General features: G+C 47.5%; 1 protein-coding gene and 1 long non-coding RNA gene across 3 annotated transcripts in view; one reads left to right on the top strand and one right to left on the bottom strand.

The window, feature by feature from the left end:
• Positions 1 to 10941, bottom strand: part of LOC102369727 — a 49753-nt gene extending 38812 nt beyond the window's left edge. Inside the window, exon 1 of the long non-coding RNA XR_323747.3 lies at positions 7181 to 10941. This is a non-coding gene — a long non-coding RNA (uncharacterized LOC102369727). The remainder of the gene's footprint in view (positions 1 to 7180) is intronic.
• The window catches only part of XIRP1 (xin actin binding repeat containing 1), a 45393-nt gene that overhangs the window by 15356 nt on the left and 10735 nt on the right, over positions 1 to 19302 (top strand). For both annotated transcript variants that reach the window (XM_025203375.1, XM_025203376.1), the window contains exon 7: positions 18340 to 18482. In XM_025203375.1, coding sequence (XP_025059160.1) covers positions 18340 to 18482 — 143 coding nt within the window. The remainder of the gene's footprint in view (positions 1 to 18339; positions 18483 to 19302) is intronic.

The following is a 19302-nucleotide window of genomic DNA, read 5'->3' as shown; positions in this document are numbered from 1 at the left end:
TTTCCCTATCATAAGGTTCACAAATCCTTAGCCCAGTAATACGGGGGGGATGTATCATATTAAAAACCCAGCAATTGTCGTTTTTTTATATTTGCTACTTTAAAGCATGATTATTAAAGCAGCCAGATTGTGTCTTCTCCCAAGGTGGTAGGTTCGATGTGACTGGAAGATAGTAGGTTTGGTGTGACCCACAGAATGGCACGCTGTGCCCATAAACTTGTCCAACTATACAGCTGGTCCAACAAGAGATATCACCAAAAAAAAAAAGCTCTTGCTTCTTCTGCAGAGCTGGCAGTTTACTCTGCGAGGGGCTCCAGTGCCATCTAGCGGTAACTTGGCTTTTCCCTTCAATCCAACCCCTCAGGTTGCAGGTTTTAAACTTGTACGAAACAACCGTTGCATGGAGAATTAGCTCGGTCTCAAGGGGAGGGAGCCCCGTGTCCCGCTCCAGCAGGTGAAGGTGCAGCACTGCCAGGCTGGAAGGATGCATCTCAGTCATTTTAGCAAGGTAGGAGGGAAAGGGGACTGGGACTGAGGCTCCAAAATGTGGAGAGATGAAAAATGAGAAACCGTTGAGGGAATTTCCAAACCGCCACCAGGGACACAGTCCGCGCTTAACTCCAGCCCCACTGAGAAACATATGGGGCGGGTTCAGTGTAGTGATGAGAAAAATGATGTGTATAAACTCCTCAGCTGGCATAAAGCAGCACAGAGCCACTGAAGATGGTGGAACAACGCTGTTTCACACCACCAATAGGTCTGGCCCACATGCATTTAAAAATGTTTTTAAAAAACTCTGTACTTGTATTATAAGTAGCTCTTTACAATGAATATAGCTCTGACACTGGCAATAATGCAGACTATTACAATGGCAATGATCCAGAAAAATTCCCTGCAGTTTCTTCAGCTCCTTTGTGTAAATGTGACAAGAGAAAACTGAATGTGAACGCTCCTCTAACTAGTCAGTACGTCTGGCTTTCAGGGCTCTACAGTCAGGCAGGTCTATTTTTAAGTCTGGGATCCAGGTGCCCATTGAGGACATACTGCTCTATCCTGTGAAAAGTTTAATAGAGGCTCCCGAACCCCAGCATGAGACCCAGCCTGACCTTCAGGTTCCTGGTCCTCATCCGCAAGCCAGAAGAAGCTCCCAGCGAGCATGTCACTGATGAACTAGGTACCGCAAGGGAAAAGGTTGTGGGGGAAAGATTGCTCTTACCCATGGAAGATGTAAGCTAGGCCATGGTAGCCCACCCTGTAATAAAAAAAGGTGTAAGCTATTGCAGGTTAGCTTTCACCTACCATACGTTAACAGCAGGCACACAGGCAGTCTCCACGGGAGGTACTGTCATGCTGGAAATCCTCATCCCCTGTCATCATAAGGTAACTAGTTTGAGTGACCCCGTCCTAAAGCTCCCACTAGGGTGAGTATTTCATTCAATACTCTTAAATATGAATCAACCTTGATCTAGAGAGGCAAAGCAGGCCCTGTTGCCTGACCCGCTCTGGCAGGTACCCCAACCTGGCCCTCTCCCACCCCAGGCTCTCTTGGATGAAGGTTTCCCCAAGGACTCTTCCTTGAAAAAGCAGCTTGCTGGCCTTGCTGGGATGCACCTGACTAGTCACATGCACTGCCCTGTTCAGAAAGGTGAATATCCTCAGTCCTGCAGAACCAGATTCAGCTTCACCTATTGCTGATGTTATCCCTCGGTCCCTTTAGCTCCTTCTCTCTTAGCTGGGGAATTGAAAGTAATCAGAAATCGGGTGGAACAGGAGGTGGTGAAGAATCTGGCCCTCCCTCGCAGGGCTGCTAGTTGCAATCGGAGTACCTCTGATCAGAGTTACGATCAGAGCACCTGGCTGCTGTCTACTGCTGCCATGAGAAACCCATTGCCCTCTATGCATCTGTACACACACACGCACATGCACACACACCACGCACACAGTTACTGCCTGCCAGTGACGGGCTCCATCCTTGATCTCCTATCCTTCCTGTGTTGACCGGCTTTCCATCATCTCCGCATACCTGCTAAATGAATAAGAGACTGCTCCGCCGCATGCCCTTGATGCTCCCAAGCCAGCCTGTCACTCCGTTTACTGACTCTTGCCTTTTACAAAGTGTGTGAATAATCCAGTTAGCTGAGCTGGTAAACATATGACAACCCCTGCCGTCTCCACTTCCATGACTCAGACCCTGGCTGGTAATCAATGAAGTGCACATTACATGCTTAATCACATCCCTTTGCCTCTCTCTTCTGGATATTTAAGGTACTCAGTGTGCAAGTATTTGATAAGTCCCTACTCCTGATGAACCGTGTCTTGCTCAGAGACCACCTCTGGCCTGGCACACAATGTCTCCTTGACGTGGCGGACGAATGACTGTGGTCTTTATACTATATTTTGTCTGGGGCTCTCTATGCAAGTAGCCGGATCTCAGCCCATTCTGAGCTAACTTTCTTCCCTAATTCTAATTTCTTGAAGGAATCATTAAACAGATCATCGGGAGGGGCCATGCTCTCTCGAAGCACAGGTTTGAACCAAAGTCCTGGCTCTCCGCAAGTGGCTGGTAATGTGATGCTTACGTATTTAAAGCACTGGCCCAAATTGTTGAGGGAGAGTATCCTAGGCGTTTCACAAAGCATAGCAGGGGAGGAGAAACACCCAGGAGTCTTAGCACAGTCGCAGATTGTGAGCAGCTCGGGGAGAAAAGGTGAGGCCTGCAAGTGATTTGGGCCTTGGAACAGAAAAGACAGGGTGTCAATCAATCAGAGACCCAAATCTGCCCTCACACACTCAATACAATGAACCTACAAGCTCTGCTTCCCATTTATGATACTATAGTGCCAACAGGCTCCAGCGGAGATGTAGGCCTGTACAAATACGGGACAAAGAGACAGTCATTGCTCCAAAATGTTTATGCTCTAAGTAGTTAATAGCAAAATGCTATTGTGTCCATTTTATGGGCGAGGAACTGAGACCCAAAGAGATAACGAGACTTGTCCAGCGTCAAAGAGGAAATCCATAGCACATCTGGGCACCGAGTGGAGAGTACTTAAATTGCAACCAAATCTTTCATCACAAGAGCTTGGGACGTCCACCTCCTCCAAGCCGCTTCCTCCTGCTCATCTTTTAGCTCTCACTGATGTTGGGTTTCTTACCTACACTTCTAGTAATGAGTAAGCCTACCTCTTCTTACATTTGCTCAGCCACAAAGTTCTTCCAACTGAGACTTGCTTCAGATGTCCGCAGAACGTATGTGAAGCAAAGGGAGTCTGGGCGAGTACAAAGAGTCTCACAGTACAAGAACTAGGGGTCCCAAAGTTAAACTAGTAGGTAGTAAGTTCAAAACTAACAAAGGAAGCTCTTTTTCACACAGCGTGTCATTAAAGTGTGCAACTCATCGCTACCAGATGTTGTAGACACTGATAGTTCAGCTAAATTAAAAAAGGGATTGGACACATTTTTGGAGGAAAGGGGCATCAGTAGCTATTGAGCATGAGAATTAGGGATTCAGCCTCTGAATCAGAACTTCCTAGACCCTGAATGCTGGAGGCTGCAAGTGAGAGAAGAACCACGGGAAAAAAAACCCTGGTCATACCCAGTTCACTCTCCCTTTCAGCATCCACCCTCTGCCCGTGTGTGACACAGGAGACTAGGCAAGATGGACCTATGGTCTAACTCAGTAAATGGCAGTTAAAGAGGTCTAAGTTAGCGGCAGTGGATCTGACTGAGCCAGCACTAGTGAATTTGGCCCATGGGCAAAACAAGGCTTTTAAGAGTAGACTGTTAATGTAGATGTTATCCCCCACTCCCTTTAGCTCCTACTCTCCTAGCTGGGGAATCAAAGTAATCGGGACAGCATAGGATTAGAGTCATCATCATCATCATCATTACCATCTCTGGCCAACGCATCAAAGCACAGCACCCACACAGAGCACCTCCCTGGGTGTATCATGGCAGTGGAAGGGTAGGAATTTCTTCCTGGCCTCAGCTAGGGACCGTCCTGCGCTAGGCACATGGTTTGTTGGCTCTTGCGTTTCTATCCCAGCCAGGGTAACAACGCGTGCTATTGCTATGGTTTACACAAATAGCCCTTTCCTGCAGCCTTGGAAGAACAGAGCAAAATTATAGGGCAAAAAATCTACAATCATTAAAAGCAATGTTGTTGGGGTTTTTAGTCTGTGGAGCTCACTATCACATGATATTACTCAATGGAGAGGACAGCCCAGTTAGTCTTCTCTGGACCATTCCTTAGCCTGTTTTCTTCTCTCTCATCTCCTCGTGCTTTTCCCTCTTCCAAACCTAAGGTATGCTAGAAAAAAATGTGCATTGCGTTCAGAGCTAATTACAACTCTGATTATTTTAGTGAATACCCATCACCTTTCCTTACTTCCAACATAGCAAAAACCTCATGGCCGCAGAATAAGATGCAGGTGGTCAGAGCCTAAGGACGAGAGGATGACTCAGGAAAATGCCCTTTCCCCACCGCACGGTGCTTGGAAGGCATACAGCTCCCCATACTGAATTACCACGGGGATGTCCCGAATGAATAAACCTATCGACATTGCGAAGTCCGATACCCAGCTAAGGCCTGAGACCTCCCCCCGACCCTTCCCCCAGCCCATAGTTGCAGGAACTCATGATTGACTCAGCCTGATGGAATAGCTACTAGCATGGCCCCTAAATATAGACCGTTTGGTTCATCGTCTTAACATAGCTCGGCGCGCTGTGATAAAATCAGCTGTCAGAGCCTGGGCTGAGGCAGAGCAAGGATCAAGGGAGACACGGTGGAGCAGGGCTCCTTCCTAGGATACTCTAAGGGCTGCTGGGTTGTGATTTCCAACGCCGACAGATTTCCTCTGGGACTTTCTGCAGGAAAGACACAAGTCAGGAACACCTGGTAAGTCCTCTTTGGCTGGATAGCTTGGTTAGATTTGAATGATGATTTGCATGTCTCTGAATGATATACCACCAGAAAGGGCCTGAACTCAAAACCCATCAGCCGATGGGTACTCAGCCTCTCCTAGGCTGAAGCTCAATGAGTTTGCTGCCATCTAAGAAATGCATCTTGCCAGCCTGATGCCCTTTCCCTAGGGCAGGCTGAGTCTTGCTGCACCATCCCGTTGTATTTTCTGTCTGGGTCAGCAGAATTTTGGCTTAAGCATTTGGGGAGGCTACTGGTAATGGAGAGAGGGCTTTATACATGGGTGACAAAAAGCATCCTTGCTCCCCCTATGATCAAACCACCAAGGTTGTCAGGCCATTTTAAATTCACTGGGACACACCCTCGGCTATAGTTACTTCACCAGAGCTGTACCGATTTCCAGAAGGTGAAAGTTTGGCCTGTTGTAGCAGATGAAGCAGGTATAGCATTCACAGTACAGTACCAGCTGGCCAGATGTGTGCTGGAGAGGGCCACGGGGATAGCACCTTAGTGCTTGGAAGAGATGGAGGAGCCCGAGCGGTCACAACAAGGGGCAGTGACTTCTTTTTTCATGTTCGCTTGGCATTTGCAGACGGGGAAGGATGAGGTGGGTCTTGCAGGAACTGATGTCCTTTAGGAAGAAAAGTCCGACTAGGGCTTGCTAAACATGGAAACTGCCCCCCTGCCCACCATCTTGTTACCCCTCGACTTACGCAGATAATGAAGGAAGTGTTTGTGTGCCCATGCATCATTCATGGGGCTTCCTATGGGGAGCTGCACAGCACCTATCTGAAACCGTGGGGAACAGGGTTTGCCCAGCACCCTTCAGGATCAGGCCTATAATTTAGGACTTTGGGAAATCCTTTTAGCAGTGCTGTTTAGTTGTCCAGCCCAGGAAGGGCCTATAGAAAGGCCCAGAAACCTTTCCAACCCCTAGCAGTAATAGTGTACATCCTGGCACTGCTGAATCTATTGCATTTTATGTATTCTGCCTCATTTGCACCAGAGATGTGGACATTTTATCTAATAGATGGGGCAGAGCACTGAGTTGGGAGTTTTAGGGTCCACTTTCAATTGTGCCACTGAGCAAGTGGGTGACCTTGAGCAAATCACTTAAAGATTTTTGCTCTCAGCCAACATAAACCAGCATAACTCCATGGATTTCCATCAGCTGAAGGGTGTGTCTCTGTGTTGCCCTATAGGAGGTTAAAATGCTGCTAAAACTGCAGGCAAGTAGTCTGAAACCCTGAGGTGGAAAGCGCTGGTGAAATGCAAAGCATGTGCTCATTCATTTATTCTTGGGTTGTTCCTATTGTTTCCTTCTGGATACACCCAGTGAGCTCCAGCCATCACCTGGGAGGACAGCAAAGCTGTTTTTCCTTCCTAGCCATTGCCCTAAAAACCCTTATTAAACAGCTTCAGGCTCCTTTTCAGTAGAAAAAGCAAAACTAGGAAGAGTCCATATGTTAGAAATGCCAGTTAAAAATGGGAAAAACAAAGTTAGAAAACTTTCTAAAGCATCTACTACTCACCGCTGTCAGACATCAGACACAGAGCTGCATGGCCCTACGTCTGACCCAGTATGGCACTTCTTATGCCCTTCAGAGAAAAGGCTACCAGGCCCAACACAAAGTAGTGGGCAACCCTTTACCCTAACTAAATAAGAGCAAGAGAAATGATAGGGCCTGTGTGTAACATGCCTATTCATGCCCGTAAATGACTTGGACTATTCATTATATCCAAGCAAATGAAACAAAATAATCTTGAGGTAATAATACAGTAGTAAAAAGGTTTGTCTACACATAAAAGCCGCACCGGTGTAAGTGTACTGCTTTAGTTAACCCCTGGCCAGAGGATTATATTCCTTACTCAACTCGCTTGCTCCTGTATGGGAGGAGGAATAAGATGAAGTAGTACTACACACCTTCAGACCACTAGAAATGCAACCACACTGAAGGTGCAGAGGCATAGTTACATTGGCAAATAGCCAGGCATAATTAATTATACCAGTACAAAATGTGTGTAGGTCAAGCCACAGGCGCACGCAGGTATCTGGCAGGGGGGCTGGTAATGCTGTTGTCACTCCACCAGTGTTGTCCTCTTTAGCTCACCCTCTCTCAATGAAGGAAGGGAATGCCTTTCAAGTTCAAGGAAATGCTCCAAGCAGATACCCCATAGCTCCAGCTACTAACTGGGGCCTCATTCGCTGATGATTCCCTCGGTACCATTGCCTCATTCCTGGTCTCAAGTGCTTTTTACCTGGCATGAAGCAGGGTCTCTTTCTTTCCTCACTCAGAGCTGGGTTTCACAGAAGATGTTTCTTAGTGTTTTTCCAGCCAGGTGCTCTCAAAACTACATTGAGAGCAGCTGCCTTTTAAAAAGGGCAAATCCATTCTGGATAGGTAGCAGCTGAGCGGTGTGTATGCACCTTTAGTCTCAACCACTTTCTGCATCAGCCTCCTCATAATGCAGAATACCCTTGACACTGATTCTTGTTGGGCTGGAAATCATGTCTTCCATGTGCAGCGCCTAGTGCAATGAATAATGTTGGGTGCAGGAATCATCCTCATCAGGTTTCAGTGTGCGCGCTGGAAATGGTGCAACAAAAATAACTCTGTTGTCCAAAGCTGCATACTAACACTTCCTCTGAACGGCAGAAAAGTTTGGGTCTGGACCCTGAAATGACAGCTTGTGCCTTGGGCTCTTACACTCTTGACAGGAAAACACAGTATTTTTCCTTCTTCTCTTTAAAAGAGACTCTTAAAAAGTCAACCCTTCTTTTCTGCACCTCTGAGATCCATTCACTCTGTTTGAAGGAGCCAACACTTCTTCAGATTGAATGGGAAATGCTAGTGGTTGCTTTTTTAGGAGGTTACTGGGCTTTTTCTTCCAACAGGGTTTTCCAAAGAAGAAGTAAGATCTCTTAGCCTTGATTCATTAAGAGCTTTACATAATCTATGTTAGAATTTACCACCACCCTGTTCATAGTAAGCAAGAGGAAGCCATGAAACAATTGGTTGTGAATTCCCTGGTTGGTGATGGTCAGCGATAGCACGGCAGAATTCCCCACTTGGCTAAATTATACAGTCAACAGCATCGAAGCAAATATAGGAAATCAGGTCTTTGCTCAGCTTGAGTTCACCAAGGCACCATCCAAGGGAAAGCTGTGAATGCAGTAGGATGAAAGTCCCTTCTAAACAAAGCTCATTCCCCACAGCCAGACTGATCCTGAATTGACCCTGACCTGGTGTCAGCTGCCTGCCCTGTCACAGACTGCCTGTTTGACCTTGGGGGAATCACTTAATCTGCCCCTCAGTTCCCCTTCTTGACGATGGGGATAATACCCCTTTCCCTCACCCGCTGCCTCATCTACTGAGATGGTGAGTCCTATGGGCAGGGATTGAATCTCTTCATCTGTATGTACAGCCCCTGGCACAACAAAGCTTTGATCTTTTCTAAGGAGGGAAGCGCGAGACTAACAGTTAGTGGGTTAGGCATTGAAGTGACAAATAAGGCAGGAAACACAGCGCAAAAGGGACCGTTCAAATGACATCCATATGGCTCACTTGCAATCACGCTGTAGATTACAATTCCATTTATAAAGCCTGAATGAAGAGCCATTGCACGAGTGCTACAAACACAGCAATACAAGTGAGAGAGGGTTATAAAGTGATCAGAAGAAAGTGGCAGAGGTAAGTACAGGCCACGGTTATAAGCAGCCTGTCAAACTCTCTAAAAACTTATTAGCCCTCTGGGAGAATATCGGTGAACCATTATTAAACCTTTCTATAAGGAGAAGCTGAGTATAAAGCGGGACCCGACTGTGAGTCTGCAGCTAAATCTGCATCCTGCTTCGTCCAGCCCAATAATATGGCGAAATGCTTGGGAGGTTTCCCTGGGGGTGTTCACAGTCTCTTCCACCACCCTTTACAGGAAGCCTCCTCCTCCACCCGGCAGTGCCACCGACAGCTGTTCCTTGGGAAACCTTCCTTGCATTTTTGCACCAAAATAGAGTCTGCACATTCCACCCAGCCTGTGTTTTTGCAATGACTAAAAATAACAGCCCAGTGCCTCAGAGTGGCCCTGGTATCTGTCCAAGCTCTGTCTGCAGTGGTATTAAATTGTGAGGTGTCACCTGCAGAGAACTATCGGATTAAAGGTAATCTTTCACAAGTGGCTCGTGATGTCCCGTGTTTCAATGCGGGGGCACCCAACCCGAGACATTTTATGGGGTCCTAATTTTTACAAGTCGAACCTCCATCATGTCCCCTTTGAAAATCTTGGCCCTAGACATATACTCGTTTCACAAGTAACTCACTAAAAATGAAGTGTATTTTAAAACCGAATTTCCTTTTAACATTGCTGCCCTTTATTGGCTGGGTGGGCATTTCACTCCATTCTCGCACTTTAAAGTCAGAGCCACGTTCCACATTTCAGGTGTTAGCCCTGTGCTTCAATGTGGTTCTCGCGGCTGCCACATCTGCTGGGCAAACACCTCCGGAGAAGACGAGCAGATTTAAACCTTGCATTGTCAGCTGTTTGTGTGTATGACTGAGCCTAGTTAGCCCAAACTGAGATTGGGCACATGCCGTACAAACACATCAAGGCGACTGTCCTAAACTGTATGCATTTGCAAGCTGAAAACAGTGTTACCAATCCACACTAAATGATTACTAAAGATTCCCTTAGTGTCCCATTTATAGCAGTCATGCAAGTTCCTGGCTGGGATGATGTAGTTGGGGCTGGTCCTGCTTTGAGCAGGGGGGTGGACTAGATGTGACCTCCTGAGGTCCTTTCAACCATCATTTTCTATGACTCTATGATAAAGGCTCATTTCTAAATGGGCGCACTTCTAACCTGTTTTGCTGTAAAACAAAAGCATGAAACTGTGACTTGACTGCATTCCAAAGGGTCGAAAACCCAGAAGGCAAATTAGAAAACACGGCATGGGTTATTTTTTCTTTAAATCCCATCATTTTAAGCCACTGTTATGATTTTCTGAAACTGGAGTCATCATTTTTTAATGTCTGGAGCTGACAACACTGAACTATCCCATGAGGCTGGCTGATCCTTAGAAAGAAGGGAGCTTGAAAAGCAGATCCCAACCACACTTTGCAGCATTGAATGTTAGGTAAAACGATGGCGTTTGTAAGTGAAGCAAAAATATGTTCCAGGAGCAAGAAAGGATAATTGAAAAGCCTCCCAGCATCATTGTTCTGGATCCTTTTTTGACCATGGCTTCACTAGAAACAGATCTCTCATCCCTGCCAACACATCCACCCTTTTTTCCTCATGCTGGAAAACTCAGCCCGGAGCCCTGTAATGTTTTTTATCCTGTGCCCTGGTTGCAAGCAGGCAGGCAAAGCTGAAAAAGCTGAAGATGCACTTTTTTAGCCACTGAGAGGGATGAACAGAAGCTGCCTGTACTCGCCCCAGCTACGGACAATCTGCCTTTTGCACCACTGGAAGCTGGACGGTGTTCTCCGCTCATCCCAGAGGGACAGACTTTCAACCCAGCCTGCTCAGGAAAGGCGAACCATTCAGTCTGTCTAGTTGGCCTCTGACCTTCCTCCTAACCCACCCCTCTGCCTTCCACATATTTCCTAGCCACCGCAGGGACAAAAGGTCTCCAAGTAGCAGCTGTGAAGGTGCTGGACCTGGACAGACTGCCAAGAATGCTGCCCGGGCTTGGGGCTGAACGTAGCCTTGTTGACCTCCGCTAGAACAGATGGGATCAAGGCAGTGATGGCAGCACAATGGCCCATCGGAGCACAGGACAGGGGAAGAGATTTGAACATGTCACCATTGAGTTAGCAGAGCCAATGAGTGCCTGGGCCCCGGATTAAGCTGCCACCTCGGTTTCCTCTCCGGCTATTATTAGCGCTTACCCAGCTATGTGCATTCCACAAGAGCAGCCACACGAGTGGCGCCAGCCGTTCGCGGGCCTTTTGTCAGAGGGCTGATGAGCTCCCCGTGAAGCAGGGGGGAGGGGGGGAGGGGAGGAGGCCAGTGTGATTCAGTACAAGGGACTTTAATTTCTAGTGGCAGACACATGATCCATTATAACGAGGAGGAGTGGAGGGAGGGAGCGGAGCAAGTTGTGACAGCGATGCACCCATAGGAGTGCTTGTGTCGCAGCTCGGAAGTGACTCCATCCGCCGGAGGTTGAGGGTGAGTTGCCACCGTTCGCTCACCACCAGGGCCAATATATAGCAGGGCATAAGGCAAGACGCCTGGACGTGCAGGTGGGAGAAGGAAAGGATGTGGCAGGATGCCCGTCTGTGCCACAAACATAGACACACTGATGGGGATCTGAGCCAGCAATTAAACTTACTGCCGCCTCCAGAGAATCCCATAGTTTATAGAGAAGGGATACGAGGGATTCCTGGTAGCAAATCCAGCCGACCTAGGACACTGAGACACTATCCTGCCTCTTCTGTGACATTTCAATTACCCGGTCGCTCCAGCCGTTTAAAGACAAAGTGCTAGGAAATACAGCAGGGACAGTGATCCTGCCTCAGCGGGCAGATAAAAGCCAGCTCTTTTCCATCTGGCAGGGGAAATACCATGATCACCACGGTGGTTTTCCCAGGGACAGGGAATAACCACTTTTCTGGCATGGGGTAGTATCCGTGGAGGTAATATATAGTTAATCTCCCACTTTCATTTCCAATGGGAAGATCTTGGCTTTACGCCCACTTTAGGGAAATGGGAGACTCCTCCCTAGCTGTGGGCATCCGAACCCCAACCTCCGGGCTTGGGCCTGCACATAGGATGCCACCAAATGATTTGGAAACATCTGAAGCCCCAGGTGGGGGTGGAAGATGTTTGCCGGTAGTAGGGCCATACATGGGTCTTGAATGACTCGTGGATTTGGAATTGATTTGGCTGATTTGATTTTCCTTAGGAAAAAAAAGAAAAACAACTCTGGTTTCCATGCTCCTGTGAAATAGCAAGACAGATCCCTTTGCTCTGAGTAATCCCTCTCCTATCCAGCTGAGAAAGGTCCAATTTGTGTCCACACATGACGCACAGTGCTGGGGCAGCTGGCACAACCAGGGGACAGAATAGCCCACCTGTGAGAGTAGCCATCTGCTGCAACACATCTACATAAGGTAGCTGCTTGGCATCGATGGGATCTGCCTTCCTTCCCAAGTGTCTCACAGTTCAAAATAGTGGATTTATTCTTGTTAGAAACAAATTGAGAATGAGCTATCTAATGGCACCCTCACTTCACAGCACACGTCAGATCCTATAGCAAGCCTACGTACAGCCACTGCTATCAGCATGGCTAGCGGGGGCTTCACAGGGTGACACAAAGGGCTTTTTGCTTAGCAGCTGTGTTTGTTCAGTGCAGATGATTTCAGGAGCAAAGTGATGACATGCTGCTGGCCAGCCACCCCAGAGAGACAGGGTGCTGAGCCTGCAGCTTCTTTTTTAAATAGATGATTCAGTCATTCGGTAGCTCACTGGGGATGGCGGTCTAGCAAAAGTCCCAGCAAGAGAGGTGATGGACTCCAACAGGTGGGTGGCATTGTTTCCTACTGGACATAATGGTTTAAATAGAATGCAAAGCTAATCCGCGGGGCTGCCGTCCTTGTAAGACAAGCTTTTTTTTTCTCAGAGGCTAAAAGAAGGTTATGCTTTTCCTTCGCTTGGGTTTTGGCTGTTGCATCTAGCCCAGCTATTCTCACTCAGACTGTTCTTAGGACAAAGAGGGAGGAAGGACAGAGCCCTTCGCATTCAGAGATATGCTGTGCTTACCTTTTCCCTCTGCACCTCGGATGAGTCTCCAGTCATGAGCTAGTGGGACCTTCCTGAGAAAACGGTGTAGTCTCCTCCAGAAGGCTAGTTGTAGGTTGTAGGCATGGTGTAAAGTGGTTGAATTCTGGAATGAGGTTTCAAGATTTTGGTAAGGTTTCGGCAAGGGTGGCCAAAACTTGCAATGGGCTTCCAAGGGAGGTGGTGCTCTCCCCTACCTCAGGGGTCTGTAAGAGGAGGCTGGATAGGCATCTGGCTGGGATCGTTTGACCCCAGCACTCCTTCCTGCCCAGGGCAGGGGGTCGGACTCGATGATCTGTTGAGGTCCCTTCCAACCCTAACATCTATGAATCTATGAAATATAGTTTCTGTGCCTTCTGTGCCTGAATGGCATTGAAAACTTTACCAGGGAATACAAAGGATTGTAAGTTTTGACCCAGCAGGTAAAAACATAGCTTTCTCAAGTTTGGTGTTTGGCAGATGTCTGGGTTCCTGCTAATAATGAGAGATTTTGCAGAGCAAGCACTACACTCAGCTTGACTTTAACCACAGAGTTGATCATACAAGTACAGCATGGGCCAGCGCCACCACTGGTGTCCCTTACCTGACTGCAGGGGAGTGAGGCAAGGGACAAATTTTGGTTCTTTCTTCTGAACCTTTCCAGTTTGCTGCTTCTGTTAATCAAGACAAGCTTCACAAACTGGAACCTGTGTGTGTTAACTGACACCAGACGAGCTCCTGGTACCCTAGGAGAGGCTTTGGTTTTGGTTGCAATGTGCAGATCAGTTTTGCATTAGTGAAGATGATAGGCTAAATTACTGGCTGCTGGGCAGAGTGGGCGCTGCGCAGGTTCCCTGCAGATCCGCTTCACGGGCACCACTCAGCCCTGCCGTACAGTCCACTGCCAGGGCATCAGGGACCTTTCCTCGGGACTGCTCCAGCCTGTGGCCCCCCTGCTATTTCAATGCCAGACCTCTATTGAACTGAGGCTACCAGCCATGCTGGAGATGCTATCAAGCTAGGGGACAATTCATGTGTCCGTGTTAGATCTTAAAATTTCAGCTTCGTGGATTCAGTCTTAAAATACTTAACCAGATCCGGGGGGCCCTGGGAGTCCAGATGGCTGGCTTGACTCTCCTCCTGCATTTTTTTTCTTAAGCAAAACTCCCAGTGGCAGTTCTCCTAGTTGGGGCCGTAGGATGCAGCCTTTTTCTAAATTAGCCCGTGAAGATGCCTTCATGATCAGGGTATCGGGTTTAAAATCCCTAGACTGTCTGGGGCCAGGAACAATCATATGGCCACGTTTGTGTTGGTGGGAATCAGATAATACCAGGCTGGATGCGCATCAAGGCCATTGTAATAAATAAAATACATTCCAGCAGGGTCTGTCAGGTCTTTCATCTCTCAAAGGGAGACAAATTGCACAAACTTTGCCTAGCCTTTTCAGATCAGACATTAACAGTCAGTCTCATGTGCTTTGGGTCAGACAGTGTGTAATATCTATAAGTTTTGGCCCAGCAGCCTCAGCCAAAATATCCCCTGACACCAAAGAGGTGGCCACATTTCAATATTACGATGCGTGTACTGTTTGTGAAGGGCTCCGGCACTGTCTAAATGTCAAATATTATGCATCCTATGCAGTGCTGTTTAAGAATTGCAAAATCACTGCAGCCCATCTTTCTGGTCACTGGAATGAACTCTTGTTCCTTAAGTACATGGGTTCTTATCTATAATTAGCAATTTACAGGGTAACTGCTAAGCATTTTGTCACGCAAAGCTCTGCGTAATTGCATACTTTCCATGCTTTCAGAGCACACGGTTCATGCTGCTGTTTTTAACTCCCTCTGTTGAAGGCCTGCTATTTTGTGAAAAGTGATAAGCAAACATCAGCCTTGCAAATACCATGTGCTGTAACGTTAAAAAAAGAGAGACAGTAAATGAGTAAATGATAGGGCGGGACTTCACTGAAAGGCCCATATCTAATTATACCTATTAAAAGAGCAGCCCACCAGGCTTCCCTTTTAGCGGATGGAAATGCTTTGAGACACATTTGGGTTCAGAAAGTTTGCCATGTGCTATCAATGGGAATAAATCATTTGTGCTATGCAAACTATGTAATCTATTGTAAATCGCAACCAAGCTGTAGCAATAATGTTATCTAGGTAAACCCTTTCCCTCTGGGGTCTCCTTTTTGTGCTGGTTTGCTCGGCCTCTAACACAATGGGGTTCAGATCCAGGACTGGAGCTCTGAGATGCTCCCACAAAACAAACAGCACATTATGTCAGGGCACCTAGGCACAAACCCAGGGTAACTAATGGGCGTGCAGTGCAGACAGACCATCTGTTGCCGGGCTTCAAGTTTCCATCCACACCTTTTCCCAGCCTGCTTGAATTTAGCATTTGTATCCATAATCCTGACTCAGTCCATGCCCCCTAGAACAACTGGCTGCCTTAAACGATTGGCAGTGAAGCAGTTCGCAATCTTGCCGTTCCTATTGTTGTTGGGAGCCCCATTGTCCATACCCCGCTGAGATGCATGAAGAGTGTTTCCATCCCTGAGAGCCACTTTTCTAAGCCATGCACTAAGCAACACACAGATAGCATTGCAGTAAACTGAGGCATACTGGAGAGGTTGCCTTTGCAACCAAAAGGGCTAGAAACTTGCTGGAAACTTTTTTCCCTAATCAAGAAGCTGCCAGAGCCATCAGGTTATTGCTGGCTTGTAATATCGACCAGCTGCTGCTCAATCAGCCTCCTGTTCCTACCACTTGATCCATTTATTCTGGGACTCTCAAAGCCACTTTGAAATTTAGTGGGATTGGATCACCTCATTCCATACAACTGAAGGAACCTTCTTGGTATTCAGGTCCAGCTCCCTGCAATCACAACCCGATCATATAACCCCGCTCACAATGGTTTGCCCTCATTGCTCCTGTTGAAAGGTTGTTCCAGAAGCTCACGCTGTGATGGTTACAAACCTCGTTCTAATTCACAGTCTAAATGTATCCCCTGGGGCTCTGTAAGAGATTCCAGCCTTCCTAGGTATTGCAATGACAAGCAGAACAAGTAGGATAAAACTGGGATTTCCTATTGGCCAATAAGTGTTTTTTTATGAGAAAATGTCCTGCAGCTGGTTCAGTGCTTGTCTATGCTCCATTCTTATATGATATGACTATAACAAAGAAGTGCTTAGCATACCAGGGCACACATTGTATTTCATTTAACAAGTGCCAGAAGCTAAATCCTTTGTCCCAAGGGTAGTCCATGGCCATCACTTGTAAGTCAACACTGGACAACGGAAATTATACGCCATAGCTCAAGCCATGGGAAGTCACAGGGGGTGTTAACAGCCATCCTAGTGGTCTCTTCTGCCCTTAAAAATCTATGAAACTCAGTGCCTTCTTCACATTGCCTTACCCATCTCACCATGCCCACATGGCAAAATGCTGCATGTGCTTACATGGAAAAGCAGTACCAAGAGAGCACTTTAAGTGTTCTCCTGCAGGCTGTTAAGTCCTCTCTTCCTCCCATATCCCTGTGACTCCTGGCAAACCCAGGTAGGCTGAGCCCTCATTTCTGGCTGCTTTCCCAGGCATCCCAACTCCTTTTTTCCACTGACAATCCACGGCATCTGTAGAAGCAGGTGGCACCAAGGACAATAAACCACCTGACGTGGCACCTCTCAGTGGAGCCTCCACAAGCATCTGGAACGATCGTGGTCTGAGACCCACGCTGCTTTTGTTTGGCGGGATGCTGTCACCATTTTATAGCACCACACAGCACATGCTGTCGGGTCTTTTCCCTAAAGCTGCAGTGGCTGGAGAGGTGTCATGACGTGAAGATATCAGCTTTTACAGTTTTCAAAAAGCTCTCACAAGCGCTCACAAAATTTTCTAGCTCTCACAGTGTTAAAGAAAAGCTTGAAATGAACACTTAAATGTTCAAAACTCAGGCAAATTAAAAAAAAACAAACCACCCCAGTATTTATCATCTGCAAAAAATTGCATGATTTTTAAGCCAATCTCATGTTTTTTCAAGGCCTGTCTCAGTGCTTCTGGTTGGCCCCTCTACCTAATGAATAAAGATTATTCATATTTGTGCAGCCCTTAAATATGGCATTTGCCTCTACAAACCAAATCAACATTTACTGCACTGCAGTGGTTGGATTTATGGGCATATTTCCTCTATGCCAGTTCAAGCAGAAACCATTGCAACTACTGCAGTAAATTCATTAAATACATGTAAATACTACTGCAGATATGGTGGGGTATGAGCAGAGAAGCCAATAAATAAAAGGAGAACCTGGGCACACTTTACTGTGGATCTGTCCTGCTTTTTCAGCATTGACGGAAGAAATAAAATCCATATGTGAACATCTATCCGTATGTGTTTGTAGACAGGCAATGTAAAGGGTGGGAAGTAGTGGATTTCAATGTCCTGATTGGCCATTTGGAGTATTATTATTAGTACTACTGCTAGTACCCATATTATATACTACTACGACTACTAGTAGTAGTCCTGCTACTAATAATGATGGCCCATCCTGTCCAGAAAGGCACTGGCCACATGAAAGACAGGCAGCTCAATAGCCATGCTTGTTGGCATACAGAGGGGGTGTCTCAAACAGCACCTGGTTGGCTTTCCCATTGCCAGCTGGGATCTCCCCTTTCTCTTTGGTGACCTCTTGTCCTCAGGATCAGCCCCTTAGCTCTGCACACATGCACTGGGCAGAGAGCGGCGATCAAAGAAAAAGCAGCCGGTCAAGGACCGGTTAAAGGAGAGGGTTACTACTCACCGACTGTGCGATTGCCAGTGAGCAAGAGTGGGAACGCGGTTAGCAAATGCCGGGGGTAAGCCCTGATAGCTGAATGAGGAGACCAGCTATATCTCATCATGGAGGAAGGATGGTTTTGTGGTAAAAGGAATAGCCCAAGACACAGGCTTATTTCACAGCTCTGCTTCAGATTTCCCGTGTGACCGTGCCTCAGTTCCCCATCTGGAAAGCAAGGCATGCAATACCCTCCCGACCTCAGGGGGCAGATGCGAAGATGAATGAACGAATTGCTGGGTCATAAAAGGAGAAGAGGGGGGAACTGGTTGAAGTTAAAAGTGAATAAGTTTCATTTCCGGGTACCTTCTCATCCCTGGAAATTGAACTTCATTGTGAAAGTGGCATCACCATAACCTGGTGAGGGGCGAGAAAAAGTGCCCCTGGCTGCCTCCCTCTCCTGGCCTAGAGCAAGCAGTGACCCATTCTTGGGGCGGCAACTTTTTGCCCCGACCCCTAGTATAACTAAGGAGGCGGGGTGGTCACTGGGGCACCAGTCCCAGGCACCAACTGAGGAGGAGAAGGGGGCACAAAAAATAGCCGCCACCATTGTGGCCCTCCCAGCTGCCAGCAGCCCAGCTGCAGCCTCTGCCCTGCTCACTGCCACCGCCCCGAGTGCAGAAATGCCCAATTATGCCCCTGCTTCACAGCCCAGTTCCCTCAGCCACCGTGCAGCTGGGAGCCCAGCTGTGGAGGGAATTGGTCCTGCTCCAGGAACTGGGGGGAGCATCGGCCCATCCTTTGCCTTGCTTGCGCTTCAGGCCAGTTGCCTGCCTGTCCCGTGGCACACTGGCACGGATCTCAACGCACACGTCTGTCTCTGTTTCAGATGAGAGGACCTGGACATTTCTAGACGGGTCAGACAACTCCAGCCACATACCTCCACAAGGGCAAGGGAGAGTGAAGGAGCTGACGGCTCGCTATCTGTCTCGGACAGCTGCCCCCGCTGCTCACAGAGGCCTCGCACAGCCTGTAAGTAGCTCATGCTTTGCATTCCTCGCCTGCCTGTGAGTCACCAAAAACATCCAAGCAATGTCCTCTCAGCAAAGGGCTGCAGCCGGGGCAGAGGGAATGTGCGAGTTTGATGGGAATATGGAGGAAGATGGGATCAACCCTCCTACAAATCACCCAGTTTCTCCTGCCGAAGAGCAGCCAAGCCAATTAATTCCTCATATATGCACGTGCAAATCCACTGGCAAACACATATATTATATATACATGCACCCCAAGATTATATATGTATGTATAGAATACATATCCCTGATCGCGTGCTCGTGCACACACACACATGCTGTATATTCATATATATACTACATATTCACATGCACTTAATTCTAGATCCTTCCTTTTTTTTTCTTTTTTTCTTTTTTTCTTTTTTTAAGAGCAGCATCTACTTCCAGCATCTGCATTTCCCTTGCATTTTCACCTGCACATCATATATCTGGCTCTGGTCCATGAACAGTTGTGCCCTCTTGCTGCATACAATAAAGTCACTGCCATGCCCCACCCAGATGTGACAAACAAGGTGCCACCCTGCCCTGCTTTTTGCCTAGCCCAGAAAGAGTGATCCTTGGACCCTGTTGTCCGATGCCGCTCGGTTTAATCCACAGCAAAACTCCAGCAGACTACAAAGGAGGCAGGAGCTCAAGGCAGCGTGATATAAACATGGTTGATTGTGCTGGGCACTGAAGCTTGTAAAAGGTGGCAGCCAAAGGTCAGATCCTAACGGATCTGTTCCCATTGACTTCAGTGGGAGCTGTGACATAAACTGGGAATAAATCAGTTCCAGGAT

This window comes from Alligator sinensis, unplaced genomic scaffold (assembly GCF_000455745.1).
Source record: "Alligator sinensis unplaced genomic scaffold, ASM45574v1 scaffold885_1, whole genome shotgun sequence".
NCBI lineage: Eukaryota > Metazoa > Chordata > Crocodylia > Alligatoridae > Alligator > Alligator sinensis.
The sequence above is the reverse complement of the archived record's forward strand: the minus strand, read 5'-3'. Positions and strand labels throughout refer to the sequence as shown.